The sequence below is a fragment of the Thermobia domestica genome, chromosome 9, assembly GCF_964235325.1.
Source record: "Thermobia domestica chromosome 9, izTheDome1.hap1.1, whole genome shotgun sequence".
Taxonomy (NCBI): Eukaryota; Metazoa; Arthropoda; class Insecta; order Zygentoma; family Lepismatidae; genus Thermobia; species Thermobia domestica.
The window spans coordinates 45,659,607-45,683,568 of NC_137462.1; the positions used below are offsets into that span (position 1 = coordinate 45,659,607).

Consider the following 23,962-nt stretch of genomic DNA (forward strand, 5'->3'; position numbering starts at 1 on the left):
ATTGAATAAAGATACGATAGTTGTGAAACACAAAAGGCCTTATTTTACATATCCAATATCTACATACAATTTCATTTGCTTCTGTTCACTTCTCAATCCACTCTACGCCTTGGTCCACTCAACAATTTTTTCTTTCAGGAAAGTACCAAACAAGTGTTCCCTAATCTTATCTCTGCAATATTTGTGTACATTTCATTCACTTCGGTCCACTTCTTCCTTTTCGGGCGTCAACTTTCAAAATTTTGGATGGGAGCTTTTGCCCTCTAAAACCGTTTTTCCGCAGAAAATAAAAAGACAGTATCCGTTTATTTTTTTGCGTATTGTCCATACACAAAATTTCGTTGCAATTCTTCATGTCCTTTACACACATCTGACATACTGTTACTAGCACTTTTGATATTTCGTGGTCAAAGGTTTGGAAGGGTCCGTGCCCTGCCTAACCGTTTTCTCCAGGAAAATACGAAACTCGTATACCTTCATTTTATGCCTACAATATCTGTGTACTATTTCATTCACTTCGGTTCACTTCTTACTTTTCGGGCGATAACTTTCAAAATTTTGGGTGGGGGTTTTGCCTCTGAAACCGATTTTCCGCAGAAAATAAAAAAACGTATTCCTTTATTTTTTCATATTATCCATACACAGAGTTGCGTTGCAATTCTTCATTTCTTTTACACATACCTGACATACCGTTACTAGTACTTTTGGTATTTTGTGATCAAAGGTTTGGAGTGGTCCGTGCCCTACTTAACCCTTTTTTCCAGGAAAATACCAAACCCGTATTCTTTCATTTTATATCTACAAAATCTGTGCACAATTTCATTCACTTTGGTTCAATTGTTCTTGCCTTTTGGGCGTCAACTTTCAAAACTTTAGATTGAGCCTTTTCCCACTAAAGCCGTTTTCTTCGCAGAAAATAAAAAAAAACGTATTTGTTTATTTTTTGCGGATTGTCTGTACCTAAAATTTCGTTGCAATTCTTCATGTTCTTTACACAGATCTAACATATTGTTACTAGGACTTTTGATATTTTGTGATCAAAGGTTTGGAGGGATCCGTGCCCCACCCAACCCTTTTTCCGTGAAAACACGAAACCCGTATTCCCTCATTTTATGTTTCCACTATCTGTGCACAATTTCATTGAATTCGGTTCAGTTGTTCTTGCCTTTCGGGTGTCAACTTTCTAAATTTTGGGTGGGGCTTTTGTATTAAACCTTTACATTATGTAACTTTTCTTTTTGATGAGATTTTGTTTTGGGGGAAAGGAGAGAAATACTTTTCTCTGATATCTGTTTCTTGCCATTCACTATGTTTGAACTGCTTACGTGAGATTATTTTGTAACTTTTGATGTCATCCAACTCCGTCACGATAATAAATTGTCATTCTTAACAATTTGTTTTATTCTCTTTTTTGCAGTTTACCACACTGTTATATTTGTTACAATATTGAGATATGGTCCAACGCCCTTTGAGTTTGCAACCAACCCAACCACCGAGATTTTTGGGTTGCCGGCTATTGCAGGGAAAGGAAAATTACAGGTGGTAATGCACTTTTGGAGTCGTGTATACAATCAAGGAACGTCAGTTGTTGAAATTTGGTTAATTTCATGAGAGAACAATGATATTTTTTTATACAAAACAAATGGGTTTTTGTGAGCAACCACTGTTTGGAGGTGTTTTCTCGGGATCTCCCGTCTTCTCTCACTTTCTTCACCCCACCATTTCATTTATTCTCATCATCACCACACCTCCTTTAACCTACATGTCATAACCGTTGGACGAAAATTTGAAAGATTGATCATTGAAATTGGAAAGATTAATCATTTTCATTTTCTGCTCTACAGAACATTTGAAACTTTTAGAGAAATATTAATATGATAGTGATTTAATTGATTAACACAGAACCAATGAAGTAGAGTTTACAAAGTGAGAATTAAGAAAGAGGAAATGTAATGGATATAATAGAATAGGAAAGCAAAAGTATAAGATGTAATTTGCAAAAGTAAGAAGTTTAAATTTAAGTAAGAACAACCCATGACAGTGAGATTTTTTGTACTTGACGTTTCCCTATTATGACTGAAATTCTCTCAGAGAAACGGTAAATACAGTGAGTCGAATTCATGCTTTCTTAAAAATAAACTTTTATTTATTACCGTTTCACATTTCCTAGTTATAGTAGTTTTTGACTCCTACTTCTACCTTCGAATTTTCCTACCGCAAGATGCGTCATAAGAACTCATCGGTTGCCACTGGTTTTAGTTTTCGATAGCGATGTTCGCTATAACACTTACAATTGCTTGTTTCTCTATTTACGTTACGTTCCACTCCAGAAAAATTTGCGAAGGCTTCTATGGAAATCGCCCCAGATATTTTCTTTTGCGTAAAAAGTAATTTTTATTGAAATTTATGTTATATAAGTTTCAATGTGGACACGGAATGGCGTTAATTTTTTTGCTGTGGTTTGTTAAATGTCTTTGCAGAAGCAATGATAGTAGCTCACTCTGTCGAGGTGGTACTTCAATAGATTTGTATCGTATAGTTGATTGTATTTTGTTTTTGTTTCCGCGTCTATCGCGGGATTAGTGCGTTTAATTGTAAGTAATATTAGTTAATTACGCATGTAATATTGACTATAGTATATTAATTGTACTTAGCATTTAATTTTAAAATTGCTTTTCCTGTCGTAAACGAAGTAATATGCGTATTAAGAGGAATATTTACGTTGCTTTTACAAATGCGAGAGATTCATTTTGTATATAATTACTTGCTTATTGGACGAGGTGATAAATGATGCAAGTTTAAGGGGAGCTATAATAAAAACTGAAAAGAATTGCTAGATGAAAGCTAATTAGGGAAGAATTATCTCGTATGTAGTAGAATGAAGCGTTTAGAGTAAATGGAGTAAATTTAGTAGATAGCCAATATGGGGATGGTCGCTAGGGTCTGCCATTGTTGACAAACATTAACGTTCTCCGGTAAGTAAGAGTACAGTATACACGAAAAATGTGGTAGAAATGCAAATCTTAAAGTATTTAGGGAAGTTACTGATCTTGTTTTTAGTTCCTAAGTGTAATGGTTCAGTGTAATGTGCATTGCATTTGTGGAACAAAGAAGCGCGAATTGTCAAGGTCACGGCGTTAGAGCGGTTTTCGTCCAAGTAACGTGGCTGTAATGTGTTCTGAAGTTTGTGAGACATTTATACTGTAGCTTGACTTGAAATAAATGTAGAAGTAATGCACTTGCTTAAGTTTTTATCTAGCTTGATCTATACAGGCTTGACATTGTAATATTGCAGTTTGCTGTATCGATTTTCATGTGACGTTCGATGTGCGTGTAATGAGCGTCGCAGCGTGTCGGACAAGGTTAGGAATTTTTCATTTGTGAATTCTTTATTTACGTAATTGTGCGTTAATGGGTGTTTATTTAGATATTGTTATTGCGTACTATTGTATTAGATATTGTTATGTTACTTTCGTAAGTTTTCATTTGTGCTTGCACGATTGCTTTCTTGTACTTTATAAAAATTGTAGCGTTTATAAAGTACAAGGCTTGATATGTCGTACAATTCTTAATAACTTGATGTTTTGTAGACTAGTTTTCAGCTGTATACATTAATACCAAAATTCGTTGTAGGTTAAGATCCATTCAGCAATATTTTGCGGAATTTTCTCAATAAATATTTTATTTTTACTGTAAGAGATGTGTTGTTTGCAGGGAATTTTATTTTCGGCTATTGTTTAGCTTTGGGGGGTCTGGTTTTTAACAGACTTTTTTTTTTTTTTTTTTTTTTGCGATATTCTATTCACATTCAGTTAGGTTAATAACAGTTAATTCATACAGCATTGCCGAACGAGCGTTAGCGATGAACGCGGGCTACAGCCGCGCAAGGCACGTATTTCCTGTCTTCCTTAGTGTTGGCCCCCTATTACTAAACAGTTACCTTATTTTCTTTCGCAAGTGTAAGCGTACAGAGTAGTAGATGATATTTATTTATTTTAAAGTTTAGCGTACCACGATTGTGTGCTTTAGCTGAAAGAGGCGGATTAACAGATTTTGGGTCTAGTTCCTTAGTTGGTATCGTGAGACGGATTGTTACGAAAGTAGTTTGGTGATGTTGATGTGCCACGTTGTCATTTTCAAGTTGTTAAACATGCCTAAGTTTAGTATTGGTTAAGTGCTGCAGATGGCGACCCCGAAATACAGAATTTACGGATAAATGAATAGAATCAGACGAAATGTCCACGTAAGAGTAATTCAGGACTATGAGTTCGCGTATTCATGCAATATTAAGTAAATAGACAGTAGAGATTAATATGGCAATCCAAACCCACTGTCTTACTGCCTAACTTGGATGTGTATGCTGCAGTAATGGTGGGAAAACCTTGTTGTAGAGCGGGAACTTGTAAGAAGGGGGTTGCGTCTGAACCAAATGTGGTGGACTTGGACAGATGTTTCGGTATTATCCCATTTTATGGGGGCATAAATTTGTACAATCTACAGAAGAAATATTAGGCTTACTTGGTTTCACAATACGATTCTATAGGTAATCAAATTATATTGGATTTTTATGTCTTACATGTATAGTAAGTTTGAAATACGATATGGAAAGTGTGCTCTTTACTTAACAAGAAAAACAAGATGCAGTGAAATGCTAAAAAAAAGGCGGTCTACAAAGTGATTGTAGCAGTTGCATAGCTGTGCTACACGTAAAGCATATGTTTTTATGCCATATGAAGTGTTTTCCACTATCCTAGTTTATGGGTATACCAATCGTCGCTGACGCTCGCCTCCCTGCTGCACTCTGACTCAGATAGTTTTTCTGTTTGATGCTCTACTGTTTTTATGTCATATGTGCGCACGTTGTAGTTTTACTCAGCCGTCCTAAAAGCAATCTGTACCCAGTAATGCAACTCCTTCCTTACGAAACTTGGCAGTGATGATGCTTTCCCTACTAAGAAAAGTTCAGATTTCATGAATAGGAGTATCTTAGTACAGGAAAGAAGTATTTTCGTACCGGTATGCATTTTTTGATATGGGGCTCCACCCCCAGCTCCTCTAGAAATTTATTTACATAATACCATGGTAGAGTGTTAGTTATAGTGCTGGTTGGGGACATTAGAAGGATCCATTGTTTTTGTTATTTTTGTACACATAACAGTTAGAAGGTATTAATTTTGCGCAGTAATTCAATACAGATTATTACGTATTTAGTGAAGAGCAAAGAAAGCACAAAAATAGAAATATTTATGGTTAGCAGCAAAAGTGAATGACAGGAGTTAAAGAGGAGTAATTTATGTAAGGCATATTAAAATAATAATAAATAAATGGCAATACAACGTTGAAAACTTGCTCATGTGGGTCTAATCCGGGGTCGCCATTTGCGGATTAGCCTTAAATATGGATAATTGTAGTAGTTATTTAGTTTGTGTTGTGGGTTAGAGCAGGTTTGCTCTCTTCGGCGTCTAAACAGAGAATAACTTTTTATTAGTTCGTTTTTCGTTACTTGTTCGTGTTAAAAGAAACTGAATGTAAAGGTTGCTTTTGGTATTTATTCATTGATTTGTGGTGTTTTGTCCTCGCTCCACTCAGAATGTTTTTGTCCCAACTTGACAGGTATCTTGAGATACCTGTTAGTGTATTTTGTCTTGTTTGAGAGCTATTTGGTAGTGGTAGCATTTTTTGAGATGACTCATAGTTTTAAAGCATTATGTTTGGTTAGGTGCCTAATAATGTTATCCCATGTATCTAGGCTATGTTACGTGTGTGTCATGGTAGTTGTGAGTTGATTGGCCACGGGATACGGTTAGCACGTATTTTTTTTTTTTTCTGTTTATCGGGTGTCGATGTATACCGTGAGTCGTTATTTGGATTTTTTTTTTTTTTCGTAACGTGCGTGAGTTGGAATTGGTTATACGAATATTGAAATAGTGAAATTTTGATTGTATTTTAGGAAGACTTTTTCACAGAATCTTTCCTTTGTACTTTTAGTTTTGGCAATTTTCTTTCAGAATTATAATTTAACCGTCACTGTTTCACTATTCAGATAACCGTTTAAAATGTTACTTGTTTTGAGAGGCATACGAACTAACGAACGTTACCCATTTTGCGCTTAACATCTCAAGATTATGCACTGAAGCTAAGGGAAACTGTGATGACAAGATAAATGATAATAGAGGAATGAAGGCGGTGGTACGAAACGGGAGTATTCGGAGAAAACCCTCGCACACGGACACGGTGTTTGTCACCACAAAGATCAGAGTACATAGTAAGTCATTAATTCATCTAAAAAAAAAGAGAATGAGCCTGAATGACCCTTGTATTTGCCTGACAGTTGGGTGTAGAATACATATATGTGAAACAAGTTAATGATTGCAACGTGTTTTCAAACTATACAGTTATTTTTAATGGTGCTATCAGAAACGCGCGGTGGAAACTGAAAGTAATCTGTGTAAGAGATGATTTTTGAACTTTGGCGGATACTTAACGGGGAGTAGAGGGCGCTACGGCCTACTAGGAAGTGCGAACTTTAATTACAAACATATTCCTTATTGCTAATGCCCTATTTCTATAGCGTGTTGAAATAATTCGTTGCTGGAATTAAATACTTTATATCGGGTTTTAGTACTTTAACTTGATACGTCCGTGTAACTTTTAAACTAATAGGCAGAAAACACGAAAATTTTATACCGCGTCGACAGGGGGGACATTGTTTGGCACTTACAGTGTTGCCTACTCAACATATCGTTTATTTATTTATTTCAAATGACAATATGTCATATTATTGCATATTTGAAATTAACATTTTAAACCAATACTTACTATATTACAATTATTATTGTAAACTAAGGATGCTACAGTATCACAAACGTCCGAATTTTGGTGAATTCGACAACGGTAATTACACAAATTGGACAGACAGGGCAAGGCACATCAAATGTAATTTAGTGTCTAATATAATTGTAATGAAACAGATGTCGAGTGAATACAAACAAGGGATTGACAACTAGACTTTTTTAAAGGTATTTAATTCGAAAAACTGCTTAGGTAAGTGCCTCATCCAATTAGACAGAATGTTTTCAATAGATGAAAGATCGTAGTGCTGTTTACAGCAATTCGATAATTTAAACCATTCTGGAGATATGGTAAGAAAAAATGTTAATGTTTGCAACACTGCTAAAAAATATGTAATTGCAAAAAAACTTGCTGTAATTTCACTTAACAAAAAGTATTGTTGTAATTATGAACAACAAAAAGTATTGTTGTATGTAAGAATATTTTAAGAAGTTTTCACGAATATGCCACTTGGGCAATATATGAAATTGATGTAAATGGGTCTGTAATCTTCATGTCTGTTGAAAACCATGAGTGGAATTTGATTTGATCCTTAAACGGTTTCTCGAAATGAAATCCTTTGAAAGAGTGGAATTCTCAGTTCCTTATAACTTTATTTATACTAGTTCAAAGAACGTTATACGATGACCGTAGTATTTTACTTCAGAGTGCTTTGCATGTATGTTACCTCGTTTATGTCAGTTGCATTATGCCTGTTATAGAACTTCGAAATTTGGTTATTTTTGGTTGTTTGTGACACTGGCGTCCTTAGCTTGTGAAACTACATAAAAGCGTGGTATTATATGTTTTCTTTTTATATTTGAAATATGTAATAATCGGACTAGTGTCAAAAACAAACTTTTGTAAGGTTGACAACACTATTAAGCGTGAGCTATCATAGAGAATATGTCAAATAATGTCCTCTTGCTGATATTTGCATTGTACACTCATGTCCAGAATTATTGTCGCATATCTATAACTATGTTGTTGTAGGAATATAATTTGATAACGAATTCGCACGGTACTTATAATGTTAGTGTATGTATAATCAGCAAAGACATGTATGTGGTAGATTTCATGTCAAAAGAGCAGTAAATAAGAACAGTACAACGAAAATAATACTTTCTTGTCCATTTAGCAACATTTTGTTTAACTCGTTCTAATTTTCTTATTTATAATTCTTTTCCTATGAAATTTATCACAAATATATATTTCCCGATTATACGAGTAGTAGCAGTATTAGAAGCAGGGTTGGCAAAAACCATGGTTTTTATTGAAAAAAGCAAAAAACCAGGTTTTTTGGTTTAAATAATTTACTCTGTTTATATTAGATATGGACAGGAATTAGTTTGTTTCGCCTTGGTGTTGTTATGCAACAACAAGGTTATGCTGGAAGGGGTCACATAACTTTAAAGCGGAATCTAAACCGCTTCTTGGCTTACATCCAAGAGAAATTGTCCATTTGGACACGAAACCGGGGCTAATTGGTCACAAATGCGATTGCCGACTCACTCACGAAGGACTCTTGATAAAAATACTGTATTGATCTTTACATAGGCCTGCTTGTTAATACAATTGTCAGGAACCATTTCCGAAGAACGAAAAGATAAGCAGTTACACAAGTAAAAGCATTATACAGAATTATATATAAATCGGGAAACGCCCGCCTTAGCCATTGGAAAAAACGAGGCAACTCTGATTACAAGTACCCTGCAAAATTATTTTATTGTTATATTCTTACAAGAAGACATTTATAGATATGCGACAATCATTTTGGACATGAGTGTACATAATTTCAGGTTTTTTTTTTTTTTTTTTTTTTTTTGTATTAGTTTAAAAGAAGAGGATATTATGATAAATGGTCCCTCATATTACCCCATGCACGATTGCTGGTCATAGAAATTTACAATTTGCGGGGTGTTAACGCTCATGTGGCATTTGCGGTGAGTTTTAATTAATGAGTAGATGTTCTTGTGGCTTTGTTAGTGAAAATTTGTGACAGTTTTCTGACAAAATGTTTTTATTGGTATTTAATGGTAAAACTACATATAATTTTATCCGAGGATCTGTTTAGATTATAATTACATTTAATAGCCGTGTGCACCAACGAAGTTTAAACGAGCGTACACTTAAACGCGTTCAACATTAAACTTTCAAGTTTAAACGTGGTTCCCGGACTTTTTATGCATCATTGAAAGTCGAAGTTCAGTACACCTCGTTTAAGTAAACTTCGGTCAATTTGTAAAATCAACTCTGATTGGTTCTGGTCTTTTGTCTCTAGCCTTCGTTTAACAAAGTAACAAATGAAAAAAGCATATCACGTGCCGGGGTTTTCGACTTTAGAAATTGTGTGCATCTCGTCTGAATACAACATCAAAGAATGGACTGGTACGCGGTGTTGCAATATTGGTAGTAGATTTTAGATTAGATTGTAGCGTGTAGTTTTACTATACGGATCCATAGTATAAATAGTAGTAGGAAAGGGTTAGATGTCCCGCAGGGGTTTGTTGGGTTATGTTCTCGGTGCAGTTTGACTGTATGGATACACAGATTGCAAAATGTACAGAGAAATGTGGGCAAGTCTGTAATTTTTCCATTTTATGCCGGGAGCAGAACCCAACTAACCCCTGCGGGGCTTCTAACTCGTTCCTACTACTACTTATACTATGGATACGTATAGTAAAACTGCACGTTCTCGACATAAAATGGACAAATTAAAGACGTCTGCAATTTTTTCCGTATATTTCTCAATCTGTGGATCTGTATATAATAAAATTGCACCATAAAGATTACACTAAACGTATAACAAAGAACAAATATAATGTGGATCTATGTGGACCAGTGGTGATTTCAGGAATTTACCGGGAGAAACTTCTCCGCGAGAACCATGAAATTCCCTCGGGACAATATATCCTGTCATGCTCAATGTGGATTCCTAGTATTTTCGCCACCACTAGAAAAAAAAATAAAAAAAAAAAACTTCTGGAATCAACTGATGGGGAAAATTAATTCAACAATTATACATATTTCATCGTGAAGATGTTATTCTAATGTCTTGGCGTTTGTCTACAATTCCCAGTTAGCGTAGGTAAAATTGAGGAGCGCTACCATTTATTCTTTCAACTTATGATCTAACGACTTCTGCATTTTTAATTTCTCACCTGTCCACCAGCTACGCACACATTTATAATATGCTTACAGACTTATGTTATAAATACAATAAGTGCAAAAACCACGCACGAATGTGTGCTAAATGGGTAATACAAAGTAAGTTTGTATCTATCCGATTAGAAGCAGGGCACAATGTGAGGGATCGCTCGTGATTTTGTACGCGAAAGCAGGCACATTAGCCATGGTGGTGTGTGCATAGGAAAGACCAGTGTGGAAAATATCAACCTCCTGTTGTGCGGTGCAATTTCTCAAAATGCATTCGATACACACGTAAGTGATCTGTGATTATAGAGACAGCGTTAAAATGTATGGTTCATAATTATGCAGTTATAATGTAAAACTATCCTGTAGTGATCACTTACTACAGATTGGTACGTGTTTTTTGTACTAATTTGTTCATTACTCTAGCAGAAGCTTTCTTTTAGCAAAGTATGTACTAAATGAAGAGCTCCATTACTACTTGCAGATTGACTTCAGGATGGCTCAGTACTGTATAAAGTGTGGACGTATAGCATAAAAACTACTGTGTATAAAACACGAACCAAGTTGTGCTAGGTGGCCACTAAAAAGCACGAATGTTATCTAACCGAGTTAGAGTACGAGCGCAGTAGGGAGGCCCGAGCGGTTGCGTCCATAATTAGCAGGCGCGTCAGCGACGGGGTATACTCATAAACGAGGACAGCGAAAGAGCACAATTACACATGCAGTAAATTCTTTATCACTATTAATTCATTTCAATATGCTGGGATAGTTGGTAATTACTTATATTCACACTTTCATTCCTTCATGAAAGATATTTCACGTCATATTTTACCTATAAATTTTCTATTTGGTAGAACTGTTTGCTCGAGTGAAACCTTAATTTGCTCACACGTATACCTACCATCGCAAATTTGCCTGTTCTCTACGTACATACCTCGACTATAGCCCACCAGCTTCACCTTGGCGTAAACCGTGATAGGTTCAAAAATAGCTTGTAATGAGGAGCTTGCAAGGTTTGGTGCGTGGTTTTGAGGCGTGTGGCTTTCACTAAGTTTCTATGTGTCTTATACAGTTGTGCGCAATTGGTTAACACTCTAGGAATAACTGAATAATAAGTTTTACGCTGTTTTCATGGAATTTTGACAGAAAATACTGTATTTATAGACATAACTTTTATGCCTCCTTGAAAATTGTTTAGAAGATACATTGTTGAAAATGCTATGAGCTGATTTTCTCCCCCCCCCCCACAAAAAAGTAGTTTATTTCTAGTGGGCTCTCTATTGTAAACCTACAGCCTCTCAGGTTTACTACCTACATATTCTCCTTATTTCTTTTTGCGAGTTAACAGACTTTACCTGAAAATTAAAAAAAAGATCTGTATTCCTAATCTACACCGTTTATTTTATTTTTTTGCTTTTGTATTTCAAGAACAAACTTCAGAACATTTATTTCATTTTATTGATATACATTGTATCTAGGAAAAAATAATGAAACCACGAGCAAAAAAATTTTCCGAACACGAGAAATATATTGTAATTTCATTCGTGGAAAAATAGAAAGACATTATTGAATGTAAACGGACTGACTTGGATCAACGAAGTTTAAGCCTCCAAATTCGGCCTTTCAAGCTAAAACCAAGTTCAACCACCATTTGACCGAGACCTAACCTTGAACGTTGTTGGTGCAGCAGACATTTTCACCGAACTTAGTTATGACCCTCGTTCAACAGTTGAACTTCGCTGATGCACACGCCATAAGTGTTTGATTTATTATTAATCCTATGTTATATTAAGTAGTTCTTTGTACTTGCGATTTGATTTGAACAAAATTTAGACTTTTTTTGTTTCGTGTGTGTTCTGACTTACCAAAGGAACCCATATTTCTTGTTTATTGTAGTTTTTACATTTCTTTTGGTGATAATAATATAAATAATGTATAACTTTTTAATTTCCTGATGTATGTATTTCGTGAAATAGTGTTTGTATTTTGTTAATGAAATCTCATTTATGGATGGTTTTTCGAACTTCATGAGATTTTTGAGAACTTATAGACTGATTTGTACCCCCCCCTTTTTTTTTGTTTGTTGCCTAGAGACAATTTTAAAAGAAAAAAAGGTTTTATTAAATTCAACGCAATAGCAAGGTGGCAGAAAGGGGCACAGATGTTAAAAAAATTTAAAAAAAAAGTTCCAAAAATTTTATCCAAGTTAAATAGAACGTTATAAAGCGGATCCAGTTTCGAGATTGATTTACACTGAGATGCACATTACACTGAGATGCAAATTAGTTCCATGTTTTTGGTGCAAGATGCATAATTTTATATGGCTAAATATAAAGTTAAATAAGATACTTATGATTACCCACGGTTTGTTGAAGTGAGCCCAAACCGGGGGGAAAGGGATATAGATATGTTTCGTAACTATTCTATCAGGCCTTGTTTCCATTTTGTACTAATACACAATAACACACTGAGCAAGGCTATGTGATAATGTGTAAAAAACAATATCACGTAACAGTTTCAACACAATAACTGTGTCTTCGTCAGACTTCCACTCCTTGTACTCCTTAGCAGAAGGAGTGGAAGTTTGATGAAGACACTGTTATTGTGTTGAAACTGTTACGTGATACTGTTTTTTTTTTTTTCATTTCATATTATCACATAACCTTGTTGAGTGTGTTGTTGTGTATTAGATATGTTTCGGTATACGATTAGATAGACGTAAACAGCTTGACAGTTTTGTATCGTTTGTGGTCACAATTTGGTCTTCAGTCGTGTAAGTTGTAAGTGTACTGAGTTTGGCACAGGGTGACAAGGCACGAAATAAACTTTTTTTTTTTCTTTCTTTACAAACCAATATACTGATTTAGCCTTATACTCAACCACTGAAGAGTCCTCCCTTCTGTTACACGGTTAGTAATGTATCATAATGCTGCACACCGAGGGAGGGATAGAAAAGTCTTGAAACCGCAAGTGTTATAATTTAATATAGGGATGTTAAGATAGGATATCTTCGTCTTTTAAATATTAATTACGCTTACAGAGCTCATAGCGAGTCTCTCTCTTTTTTTTTTTTTTTTTTTAACTAAAAGTTACTTTTTTTCAAATTTGTCACTAAAAGTTAGTTTTTTGGGAGGTAAAGTGACTTTTTCGTGTGTTTTATGTTTTTTATTGGCAATTTTCTAAGAAAAATATTATAAAAATAAATGAAAAAAGGCAGAAACTTGTTACTCTTTACTCTTCTGAAAACTTCAGTACTTGCTGCCACATGTGAAACAGTCAGCTTTGTTCTCACATCAGCTTTTATTCTTTCTAAAGCACAGTGGATAGTTGCTGGATGCTTAAGCTCTCAAGATGGGGTTGAGAACACTTCTATGTCTATTCTTTCTTCTGTCATAATAGAATTTTAGTTTTCTCTCGTAATAGTTAACGCTCCGCTCAATGTTGTATGTGTGTGTGTGTTTGTGTGGTTCATGTTCGTCTTGCATTATGCTTCTTGTATGTTCTTCTTAACAATAGGTGATGAATTTGAATATTTCATGGCTTTGAGAACTCTAAATGCTAAGTTAAATATAATGTCTGCGGTGAAGAAATTCGGAAATAGACCAGAACTGGTTCCACTTACTAAGAAGCTTCTTACATTTGCTAAGCCTGCTTACCGTAACTACAAAGCATACTTAGAAAACCTAAGAAAGGAGGAAGCTCAAAGAAAAATAAAGTAAAGAAGAAAATATGAAACAAGACAACAAACAGAGAGGTGATGGAGAAATTGACAAAGGAAAATAGGGGCATGATGAGATTTTGATCACTTTTTCGTGTACTTTAGGTCACTTTTCAACTATTTTCAAGAGACTAGACCACTATGAGCGCTGCGCTTATATACTGTTCATCAGAAAGTGTTCCTAATTGTGTTCTGTAGGAATCCAATGCTTAAGCTAAAACTAAAAATCCTATTAACTAGCTCACAGGCTTTCAGCTTTTCCTTTTAATTGAAATTTTTATTCTTCACGAATATGATTTTCGGCAGCGGTTAATGCTGCGTCAACAGATCCTTTCCTTTACATTTCCACTTTTAGTTTTATTTTTTAACTATGTCATAGATGATCTTCACTCAGTCGAAAATTTCAATTTAGAGAACAAAATGTTTCTTATGAGCTTCAATCGGTAGATAACTTTCACTTAAGAACCATTCCGTTACAGGTTTCCGACTTTTAGAAGTCATCTTTCTTACTTCTAATTTTGTTCTGTGTAATCATTTTACTTTCAAGTCTTGGCTCCCCTAGAACCTTGTCCACAGGGGATGGAAATCGGAGTAAAATAAATATATTAAGAGACTAAGAGAAATGGATTCGCCAGGAAAATTGGAACAGAAACATCTTATCCTATATTTCTTTTAGAACAGCGAATACCAAACACAAATACTGATTGATTAATAACAAATGAAGGAAACTGGAAAAAAAAAAAAAAGCGATCGTGATACAAATGCCAGGTGTAGGTAACTTCCACATGTCACATAGAGCGACGCACCGGGTGACGTGTCCATTTCACAGCGAGCTGTTGACCATCACTTGACGAATGAATTGTAGCAGTTAATAATGAAGATGTATCTGCTGCTCTTTAGCCAGTGGTGACTTAATTCCATTTGATTTCCTTTGCTTCTATTTTTGTCCTCCGTAAAGGAATTATTTTAGCATGCCAATGAGAAAGAGAGACTCGTATTGAAGTATTGCGCCGGAACCTTGTGAAACAAAGAATGCAATTTCAGAATCGGATAACGTCACTGTTTTGTTTGTACTTTTTTATGGCAGTAACTATAATTTAAAATCAAAACAGTAGACCCATGTATCAGATTGGAGTTCGTGGTTTTCAGAACTGGCTCCTAGGTTAGAAGATTTAGAGCCCTGTCTGTATATTTGTCTGTAGCATCAATTATCTTTGCAGTTTCTTTATTAATCACTGCATCGTTATCTAATGTAATTTTTATTTCTGTTTCTCTGTTCTTTGATATTCTTCTAACGAGCTACTGTAGGATAGTGTTTGATCATTCGATACCAAATTTCAGTTCTTAGTTTGTTGAAAGAAAGAAAGGAAGGAACAAGTGGAAAAGACAGAAATTCCAGACTAATTTTCACTTCGAATAAGTAAAATCGATAGTGATAAACACAGCTAATATTCCTACGTCTCGTAATAGCTCTGGTGCTTGCTGTAAAGGGAATTTGTTGCGCCGAACATACCGGTCCAAAGAATTGTTTATGGATTAGTGTTGTTATGAATTATACAAATGTCTGACGTAAAGGACAGAAGCGGGCCGGCTCCTTTTGACTTCCTAAACGTAAGAGGAACGTATTTGGGAGCTTTTTGTATGAGCGTGTATGAAGTAGGCAGTGCTTTATAAAGTAATTTCTGCAAACGTTTTTTTCACATATGTAAAGTGTTTTTTCAGCTCAGTTCAGAATGCATATCTCAAAGTTTAAAATTGTGGGCTAAAATGTTTGTTATGGATAGCGTAATTTCTGGAAAAGTAAATGATCAATTATGTAAGCCTAGGATTAATTATGTTGTGTAAATCCAGGTAGCTGCTTCTATTTAGATAAGAGCAGGTGATTATGCAATGAATGTAGTACGTTGCCTGTGAGTGTAGCTAGAAGTGAATTTATGCTATATGATTAAAATTTATTATGATGTTTGTGTTCGATTATTATAAGCGTTCATGAAACGGTTTGTTCTTTTCTTTCAGCAAAATGGAGACGATAGAAGCCACACAGCGACTTGATTTATCTTACGAGGAACCGACATATTATAAAAATGAAGAGAAAATTCAGGTATTAACTTTATTTGAAAATTTAGTTTCCATGACGTAGAAAAAATAAATCCTTACAACCTTATTTAGGTGTACATTTTATATTATTTTTCTCCACAAACTACCTGAATATTTAGGAACGCATTTTAAGCGCTAAGAGTTAGTATCCCTTTATTTCTAGCGTTGTCTTACTTGTACCACAAAGCAGCTTTCCCGTGTGTAGCCGATCTTCAGACTTTTTAAAAATATCTATATACATCGGGTGTTCTAAAAATGGCGCCCACGGACCACAGAGCACTATTCTACAAGTCAAAATAAACCAAAAATTATTATATATTTGTATATCTTCCGGTTCTCATCTGGAGACGCGTATTGCATTATATGGCAACGTCAGAGATGAAACCATGGAGTAGATCTATCAATACATCGATTTCTTCCAGATGGTAAAGTCGATAAACGTTGGCACTAGCACCACTTATTACCTTATCAATCGATGTTACTGATTGATTGATTTGTAGAGCAACACTGATGGTTCCAGATTAATCTGCAGCATTGCCACGTAGTGAAATTTTGATTCCCCATAGCGGCTGAAGGGGGCTCTGGAGGACATTCCACCATATAGTATTTTCGCTTTATTTTGACCTGTAGAATAGTGCTTTGTGGTTCGTGGGCGCCATTCTTAGAACACCCGATATAAATGTACAACATCTTGAATAATAATTACATTCTAAGAATTTTTTGTTTTTTCTTAGTATTTAAAAATGTGTTCCGTATTTTGTTTAGTTAAGTTCGAAGATTGTCTCTCAGAAAGTACAACAGCGAGCCACGGTTCCTCAGTAGCAGAGCTAATCTCTGGTGTATGGAGTCCCTTGTAGAATTGCAGGTGCATTCAAGTGGGCTTGTAGACAATCACCGTAGACGCGAGTTTTCTCGGGGTTTTTCCATTTCGTCCTACTTACCTTCAATCTCATCATTACAGTTACCGTCATAATTTTAGCACGGTAAAAAATTTAAAAAAAAAACACGATACATTTTCATTAAAATGTTTTGGTATTTCTTAAAATAAAAAATAGCAAATGTATTTCATCGTTATGTGATAAGTATATTAATAGTAAAAATTGATATTTCCTGCCTGTAAAATTGGGTATTGTCTCACTTTTCGAGTATTTACTCAGTATTTTTCCACTTCATCCATTTTTTGAAATCCTAAACTAGTTATACCACACGAGTCATTTAATATCTTAATGTCGTATTTATGGTACAGACGTTCTGAACATGCATATAAAATAAAGTTTGACATCAGTGGACATAAATTCGATCTTAACTTCGACTTGTGTTAATATAGTGTTAATATACTTACATTAAAATATACTATTGGAAAATAAGTGCGTGAGTATGATTGATGTTTTTCGGTATTAGTCAGCAGTATGGGAGATTGCGATATTTCATACCTATTTATTTGTTGTACGCACTTTTTGAAAAAGGTTTCATGACGTTCTTTATTAGTAGAAAAAAATGTTCTAATTGTACAACCGTAAATTATTTATTTACCACTTATGAAGAAAGAAAATTATCATAGACCAAAAAAGGATCTTGACAAACCTCATCCTTAGCAGATCGTTTCTTTGTGCAGTCATTTTTAATATTTCAACTACATATATTGAGTAAATATTAGTTTATAGTTTCTATTTTAATAGAGTGAGTAATGTCTGACGACCCAGCTTGAAGTGTAAGTATATGAACTCATTTGAACTGAGGTTTTTATTAACTTATTTTGCTGTTACCAATAGGTCAGTGTAACTAAGTTCACTAATTTGCTTGGCTGAAAGACAATTGATCAGAGGAACCGAATCGAAAAATTAGAATTATTGGTTATTGCACTTTAGATCGAACTTACGATAATGACATTTATTTCCTTTAATTAAAAAAAAAAAAAAAAAAAAAAAAAAAAAAAAAAAAAAAAAGGTAAAGAAATATCCGTTTTAATAATAATAATAATAATAAAACACCACAGACTATTTTAGGTTTTAAAATATTGTTTTCCAACTTCTGATTTATGAGCAAGAATTTCTTTCAAGCTAAACATTCTGGAATACATTCAAAGTCAGTCTGAATTTGAAGCAACAGCACTACACAGTTCAGTTTTGGAATTTCATTGGTTTAGTAGAAAGATTTTGCAGTCATGCGAAAATTAATCTTTGCTTCCACTGTGTTTGTAGGTAGCTGCGATAGAGGTGAACGGTAAAAAGCATCCAGTGTATAATGGAGTCAATAAAATTGGAAGAGATCCAGCTGTGTGCAGCATTGTTATTGATGATGCGGTAAGTACCAGTAATCTGATCTTTAAGAAATATTGTGTTTAATTTTCCTTGTTCACTTGGCATCGTGAGGCAGTTGACACTTGAGAGCAAGTAGTGGAGAGTGTCAGTATTCTATTCGTTTTTTAAAGACCAATACCTTATTTCCCGAAACCAGAGTATTAAGCATTTATATATATATATATATATATATATACACTTTATTATGTCTGTGTATTTATCAAGAAAATCCTTTGGCCATTCTCCATTCAGGTAGATCTTGTTAATAAGTGAAGTCAGTACTTTCATTGCATTGTCTCCTTATCCCTTGAGCAAATCTGCTGGTATGTCGTCGTCTCCAGTCCCCTTCCCCCAGCACATGTCTTTTATGGCTTGTACTACTTCACTTTTCGATATACCGTGTGTCATTTTCCTCATTATCCACCTCTTCCTCTTCTTCGGTTGCAATATCTTTGGGGCCGTTTTTCTGATCACATAGATCATTTACGTATTTCTCCCAAATTCTAAGGATTCTTTGATGGTCAGAGACTACCTGACCTTGTTGATCTTCGATTCCAAACGTGTGTATACTTTTGTTAGCTTTCACTCCTAATTCTTGTGCTTTCTGACACATCAGATAATATCTGCTGGCCGTTGAAGTTACATTATTTGTTCACTATCTGATCCATGTACTTTTCTTTGACTTTGTCCGTCTCTGTTCTCAGTTCATTATTCAGCTTCTGTATTCTTTTGTGTCTGAGTTTCGCTCTTCTCCGTTCCTCATCTTCTTAGGCATCGCTTCAGTTACCATCTTTTCCTCGGTGCTCTTGCCGTCCTGCCAATGTTATTGTGGAGTATGTCAAGTAGAAACTAATTAATTTTTTCCCCTGTTATTTTCTGTATTGCCTACCATTTCGCCCATTGCATAGAATTCTTCAGTTTTTTTTTTTTTTTTTCATATGACTGTCCATATTTCTTAATTGCTCTGTTCCATTTTCGATTTCTTGTTCCATTTTTCTTTATTGACTTGAACCAGGTTTTGCACTTCGGCCACTAGGAGATTGTGATTTAAATCAACGTCCGTTTCCGGTAGCGTGTTCACGTCTCACACTATTTCTGAAACGTTGCTTGACAAGAATGTAATTGATTTGGTAGCGTTTCTTATCTTCTGGACTATTCCACGTGTACAGCTTGGTTTTTCTTTTCTTAAACCACGTGTTCGTTACCACCATAATGTTGTCTACAGAAGTCGATAAGCATTTGGCCCCGTGCGTTTCTTCTACCTAATCCAAATGGTCCCATCACCTTATTCGTGGCCCCTCCTACTACACTGTTGAAGTCTGCCATTATTATGGCATTGACCTTTCTTCCCTCCTGATGCAATATGCCACAAATATATATTTTACTTCATTGCCATCATGGTCGGTTGTTAGCATATACACTTGTATTATCACAATATCCACTGATATTACACTTAGTTTTACAAGCTTCAAGCGGTCACTGCAGCATTCCACTTTGGTTATATCTCTTTATACTGCATTCTTCATTGCTGCCGCCACACCATTCTCGACTTAGTGCCACCCGAATAGGATATTGTGTAATTTCTCGATACTATCTCACGTTTTCCTGGCTATCTCACTTAACTCAAGCCCACTATGTTCACTTTACATTTGTCCATTTCAATTTTTAAATTTTAAGTTTACCCGCACGTCGTAAAGTTCGTACGTTCCAGGTTTCTATGCAGAAATGAAAGTTATTATCTTTTCTGATGATTCTTCCCGGAGTAGTTCTCACCCGGAGATTCGAACAGGGGATTGTTTTACCTCAGGAAGAATCATCATTATATTTACACTCCTTCGTCGTCCCTGCAAGGAAAGAGATAATGTGTTAGTATTCCCATTTCCTTTCCACATTTCTATGCTGTTGACCACTTTGAGGTTCATGCGCCTTTTAGGACAGTTTCCCCTCCTAAGTACAAGAAGATTTCCTGACCTCTACTTGCTCAACCGCCTTCCAAGAAGGCTTTTGGCACCTGGTACAGCTCACAGATGACGAGAAGAACCCTAAAACAGGGGAAGCGGGGAGAGGTCAACGACACGGTCAAGTCCATTTTCGGTTTTTGAGGTGTGGTCTATACTTAAATGTCGTCTGCTACTCCGGGTAGTTATCTGTGTGCTATTCTGTGGTGTCATTTAAAACCCCCGTGCGAAAAGTGGGCGAGACCATACCTACGTTACACTACTTCTGCTAGGGTTCTTCTCGTCATCTGTGAGCTGTACAGGTTGACTCCTTATCCCGGGAGTCAGTAAGTTCCCACACACGTTAGCCGCCTAAAACGTTGTCCACTTTCTCCCGTGGAAAGGTGTAGGTTGGGATTTTCCCTTCGTTTAGGATGAAACGCGAAAGCATTCCTTAAACTTTCCAATACTCTTAGATACCTGACTCGCTATATTGCACTAGTTTGAAGAAAACACACAATACATTACACAGAACTGTAATTATGTGTTGATCTACTTTGTTTCGGGATTTCTAGGTCTTCCATCTTCCTTTTACGTGCCTCTAGAGTTGGAGCGAATCATGTCTATCTTGAGATAAAGGAAAATTGTCCTAAATGAAACTCTGGGCGCTTCGAAAATTGCAATACTTTTTTTTTTTTTTCTTGTTGTTAATTTGTATAGGTCAGGATTGCATATTTATTTGAGTATTTTCTGCGAAATGTCTCTTCTGAATGCATTGGAGCAATTTTCAGCTTAACTGTTTATATTATTCATAACAACATTACAGTGTTTCATAGCGTATCAAGAGTCTTCGGTAGGCAACAGCATAAATAGATATTTTAGATCAAAACGTGAACGGACCTATTTGCTTATGGATTCCATAAATACATATTGAATGTTGAAAAAATGAATAAAATTTCTTTTCTTAGTATCCGGTTCAAAATAAGTGATTATTAAATAATTTCGACATACGCGAATGTCTTCATCAGTAACCCGTAACCTAATGGCACTTCAGACTCATTAAAGGAGTTTCTTTTTCTTTTGTTTCTTCAATTGTAAATCGGAAGGTTAGTTTGTAGTGCTATGTAAATCATCGGAATATGGATTACTAATGAAGGCATCAGAGTACGTGGAAAAGATTAAATAATAACCATTTTGGGCCGGATACTAAGGCAAGAAGGTCTATTCAAGTGAAAGGACCTAGCATACATCCGATGATACATATCAACTCTCGTTCCTTGTTAAGAACCGTTGCAGTTTACAACTGAAAGATAAACGTAAAACGATTTCCTGGGTTTCCAAATGTAAAATATACACTCCTCGAAATGTTGGGTAAATAGATCGTTTTAAGACATTTTAGTTGCAAACACGTATGAAATAAATCGAAAAAGTACTGTTTAATTGCTAATTAATAACAGTTCAACGTAAATACCTAATTAGTTCATGCATCTTTCACTAGATGGCTCCGAAGATAGAATTTAACAGTTAATATTGCTTCTTACGTCAGATGTAAGTACTGTTCGGAAATATGGGCTGTATCGGAAATTTTTTACTAAAGTAAGAATTTATATAGCGCCTGTTTATTTCAAGAGTGACATAACTCAAAATTCCTAACTTTTCAGGAGAAGCGTTTGAAAGTTTCAAAACGCGGTGAAAATAACTTGGCGCAACGATGCAAGTGCTCTCTAGCGCCCAGTTTTGGAAGCACATCTGTGAAATTTTTACCAGAGATGAATATCAAGATTAGCTTTCATTTTCTGCCTGAAGTAACTAAGGGAAATTTTTTTGTTATGTTATCTTGAAATAAACACGTGATATATGGAATTTACGTAACTCGGAGTCTGTCTGTAGTTTTTATGTCACTAGTGTTAGGTTTGGTCCTATTTTTAAAATTATGTTGTTATTTAGTCGTGTTGTTCATACTTTCCGAAAAAGCCCGCTCCGCTTCGAAATATGGGCACCGTAGTTTTGAAATAATTTGCTTTAGAAGGACGATTTGAGAGAAGAAAGTCTTGTGGTCTTGAAAATGAACGAATTTGAGATTTTAAAGAATTTACACTTTTTATGAACCTTGCATGCCGAAGTGAGTTTTAGATATCCGCCCGTTCTGATATATATAGATATATGTATATACGCACGCAGAGTCCATACTACTCAACATATCCAGACCAAATTTTAAACTTACGAGTTTGTATAGGAACTTTTGATGGAGAACCAAGTTTACTGAAACCAATATTATTAAAATAATTAAATAAACTTCTGGAGACTTGAGCGAAGTTCGTAAAAGTTTATTGGGGAGCATCCACAGTTACGTATACCATCATCAACAGTTCACAGTAGTATTAGCTATAACTTGTAGAAATCGTGATATTTGGCTACCGTTTAAGTTTAGACAGATACCCCAGCTATTCTCAATACTAACTAATTATGTATAGTAGTATAGATTGCGAGCAGTGATAATAGTCACAATAGCACGTAAAAGATAGTGCTTCAGACTCACCGCTATAAATCACAAAAAGAGTAACCCTTTAGAGGAACACGGCCCTCGTTATCATCTGACTTGTCAGAAAAAGGTTAAAAAGGTAAAAACACGTAGGAAGGTGAAAGGATAAAAAAAAAATAGTTATTCAAAGTAAACAAATCACTTTATGTCCATGAACACTATTACTAATGAACGTACGTTCAATACTATGAAGATAGTCACTGTTTACTGTTATTGTTGTCTTTCTTTCCAACCGGCGGAAGCATGTATTAAGGTAATGTCGTATTAATTTCCCCTTTGTCCGTATTGAGTTCAGAGTTAAATTTATTACCGTAACAAGACTCCTTTATTTTGTGTTCAGTGGTAATTTTTGCTTTTCCATTACGCGCACTTCAACAATATCATATTTATTTTCCTTAAGGTTCAATAACAGTCCAGATAATTGTTGAGTGTTCTAGTAGCGCAAATGTATTCAGCTATTTTGGTGCAAGTGTTCCTTTTAGTTTGAGTTAAATACAGTTTTTATCACACTGCCAAATGATGTTCACACTGTATTTATCCACCGCAAAGCTCGCTTGGTGCGAGTTGGAATCGAAACAAGGACCCCATGCACCAGAGGTGAACGCTCTGCCACTGAATCACCGTGGTCCCCAGGTTGTCAGTGGTGTCATTCGTCTAGCAATGTTAATTTTTTGAAATATTGTTGAGAATCGGTGAAATAAGATTTAAAGTTAGTTGGGAATTTCGCAATTGATTTGGGGTACTTTTCTGGAGCATTAATATTATATTTTTGTAATATTTTCTTTATCTTTGTACCTAGGTAGAAACGTGTGGAACTAAAGTGATACCAATCCATTTCTTCGTGGTAATGGTTTGTTGTTAAGTTACAATTTGTTGTTGAATTTGTTTGCACTATATGATTAATATTAATAATAATTTTTGAAAACCATTTTTTTGTTCTATTTATGTGAGATGCTGTTTTTCCTGATTACGGCCCTCAGCAAGATCTGAGAGTAAAACGGCTCCCTTACAAAATGTTTTCTCGAAATATTCATAATCTGAAGCCAAGAGTGTGATGATCAGAAGTTAATATATGTGATCCCGTCAGGTTTGCGATATATTGAGGTTATAAGTTTATTTTCATGTTTTATAGTGATATCTAGGAAATAGTGCGTACCGGTTTCTTCATACTCCATGGTGAATCTAGTTTTAGAGTGTATCTGGTTGAGCTCGTTAAACATTTTTTTTTTTTTTTTTTAATTATTAAATAATAATAAACTTCAAGTTTGACACGTTCAACCAGATTTACGCTGAGGACCATAGTAAGGAAATATAAATAGAACGGAAAAATAGTTTTTAAAAAGTATATTCAAACAGCGCAAAGAAGTTCAACAACAAATTTATA

General features: G+C 35.1%; 1 protein-coding gene across 1 annotated transcript in view; it reads left to right on the plus strand.

Moving 5' to 3' along the window:
• Positions 1-3,226: 3,226 nt before the first annotated feature.
• Positions 3,227-23,962, plus strand: part of LOC145694630 (uncharacterized) — a gene marked incomplete in the record, with an annotated part of 79,597 nt that continues 58,861 nt past the window's right edge. The window contains 3 exon segments of the mRNA XM_081771037.1: positions 3,227-3,362; positions 15,719-15,803; positions 18,001-18,102. Of these exon segments, the coding sequence (XP_081627163.1) occupies positions 3,337-3,362; positions 15,719-15,803; positions 18,001-18,102 (213 nt within the window).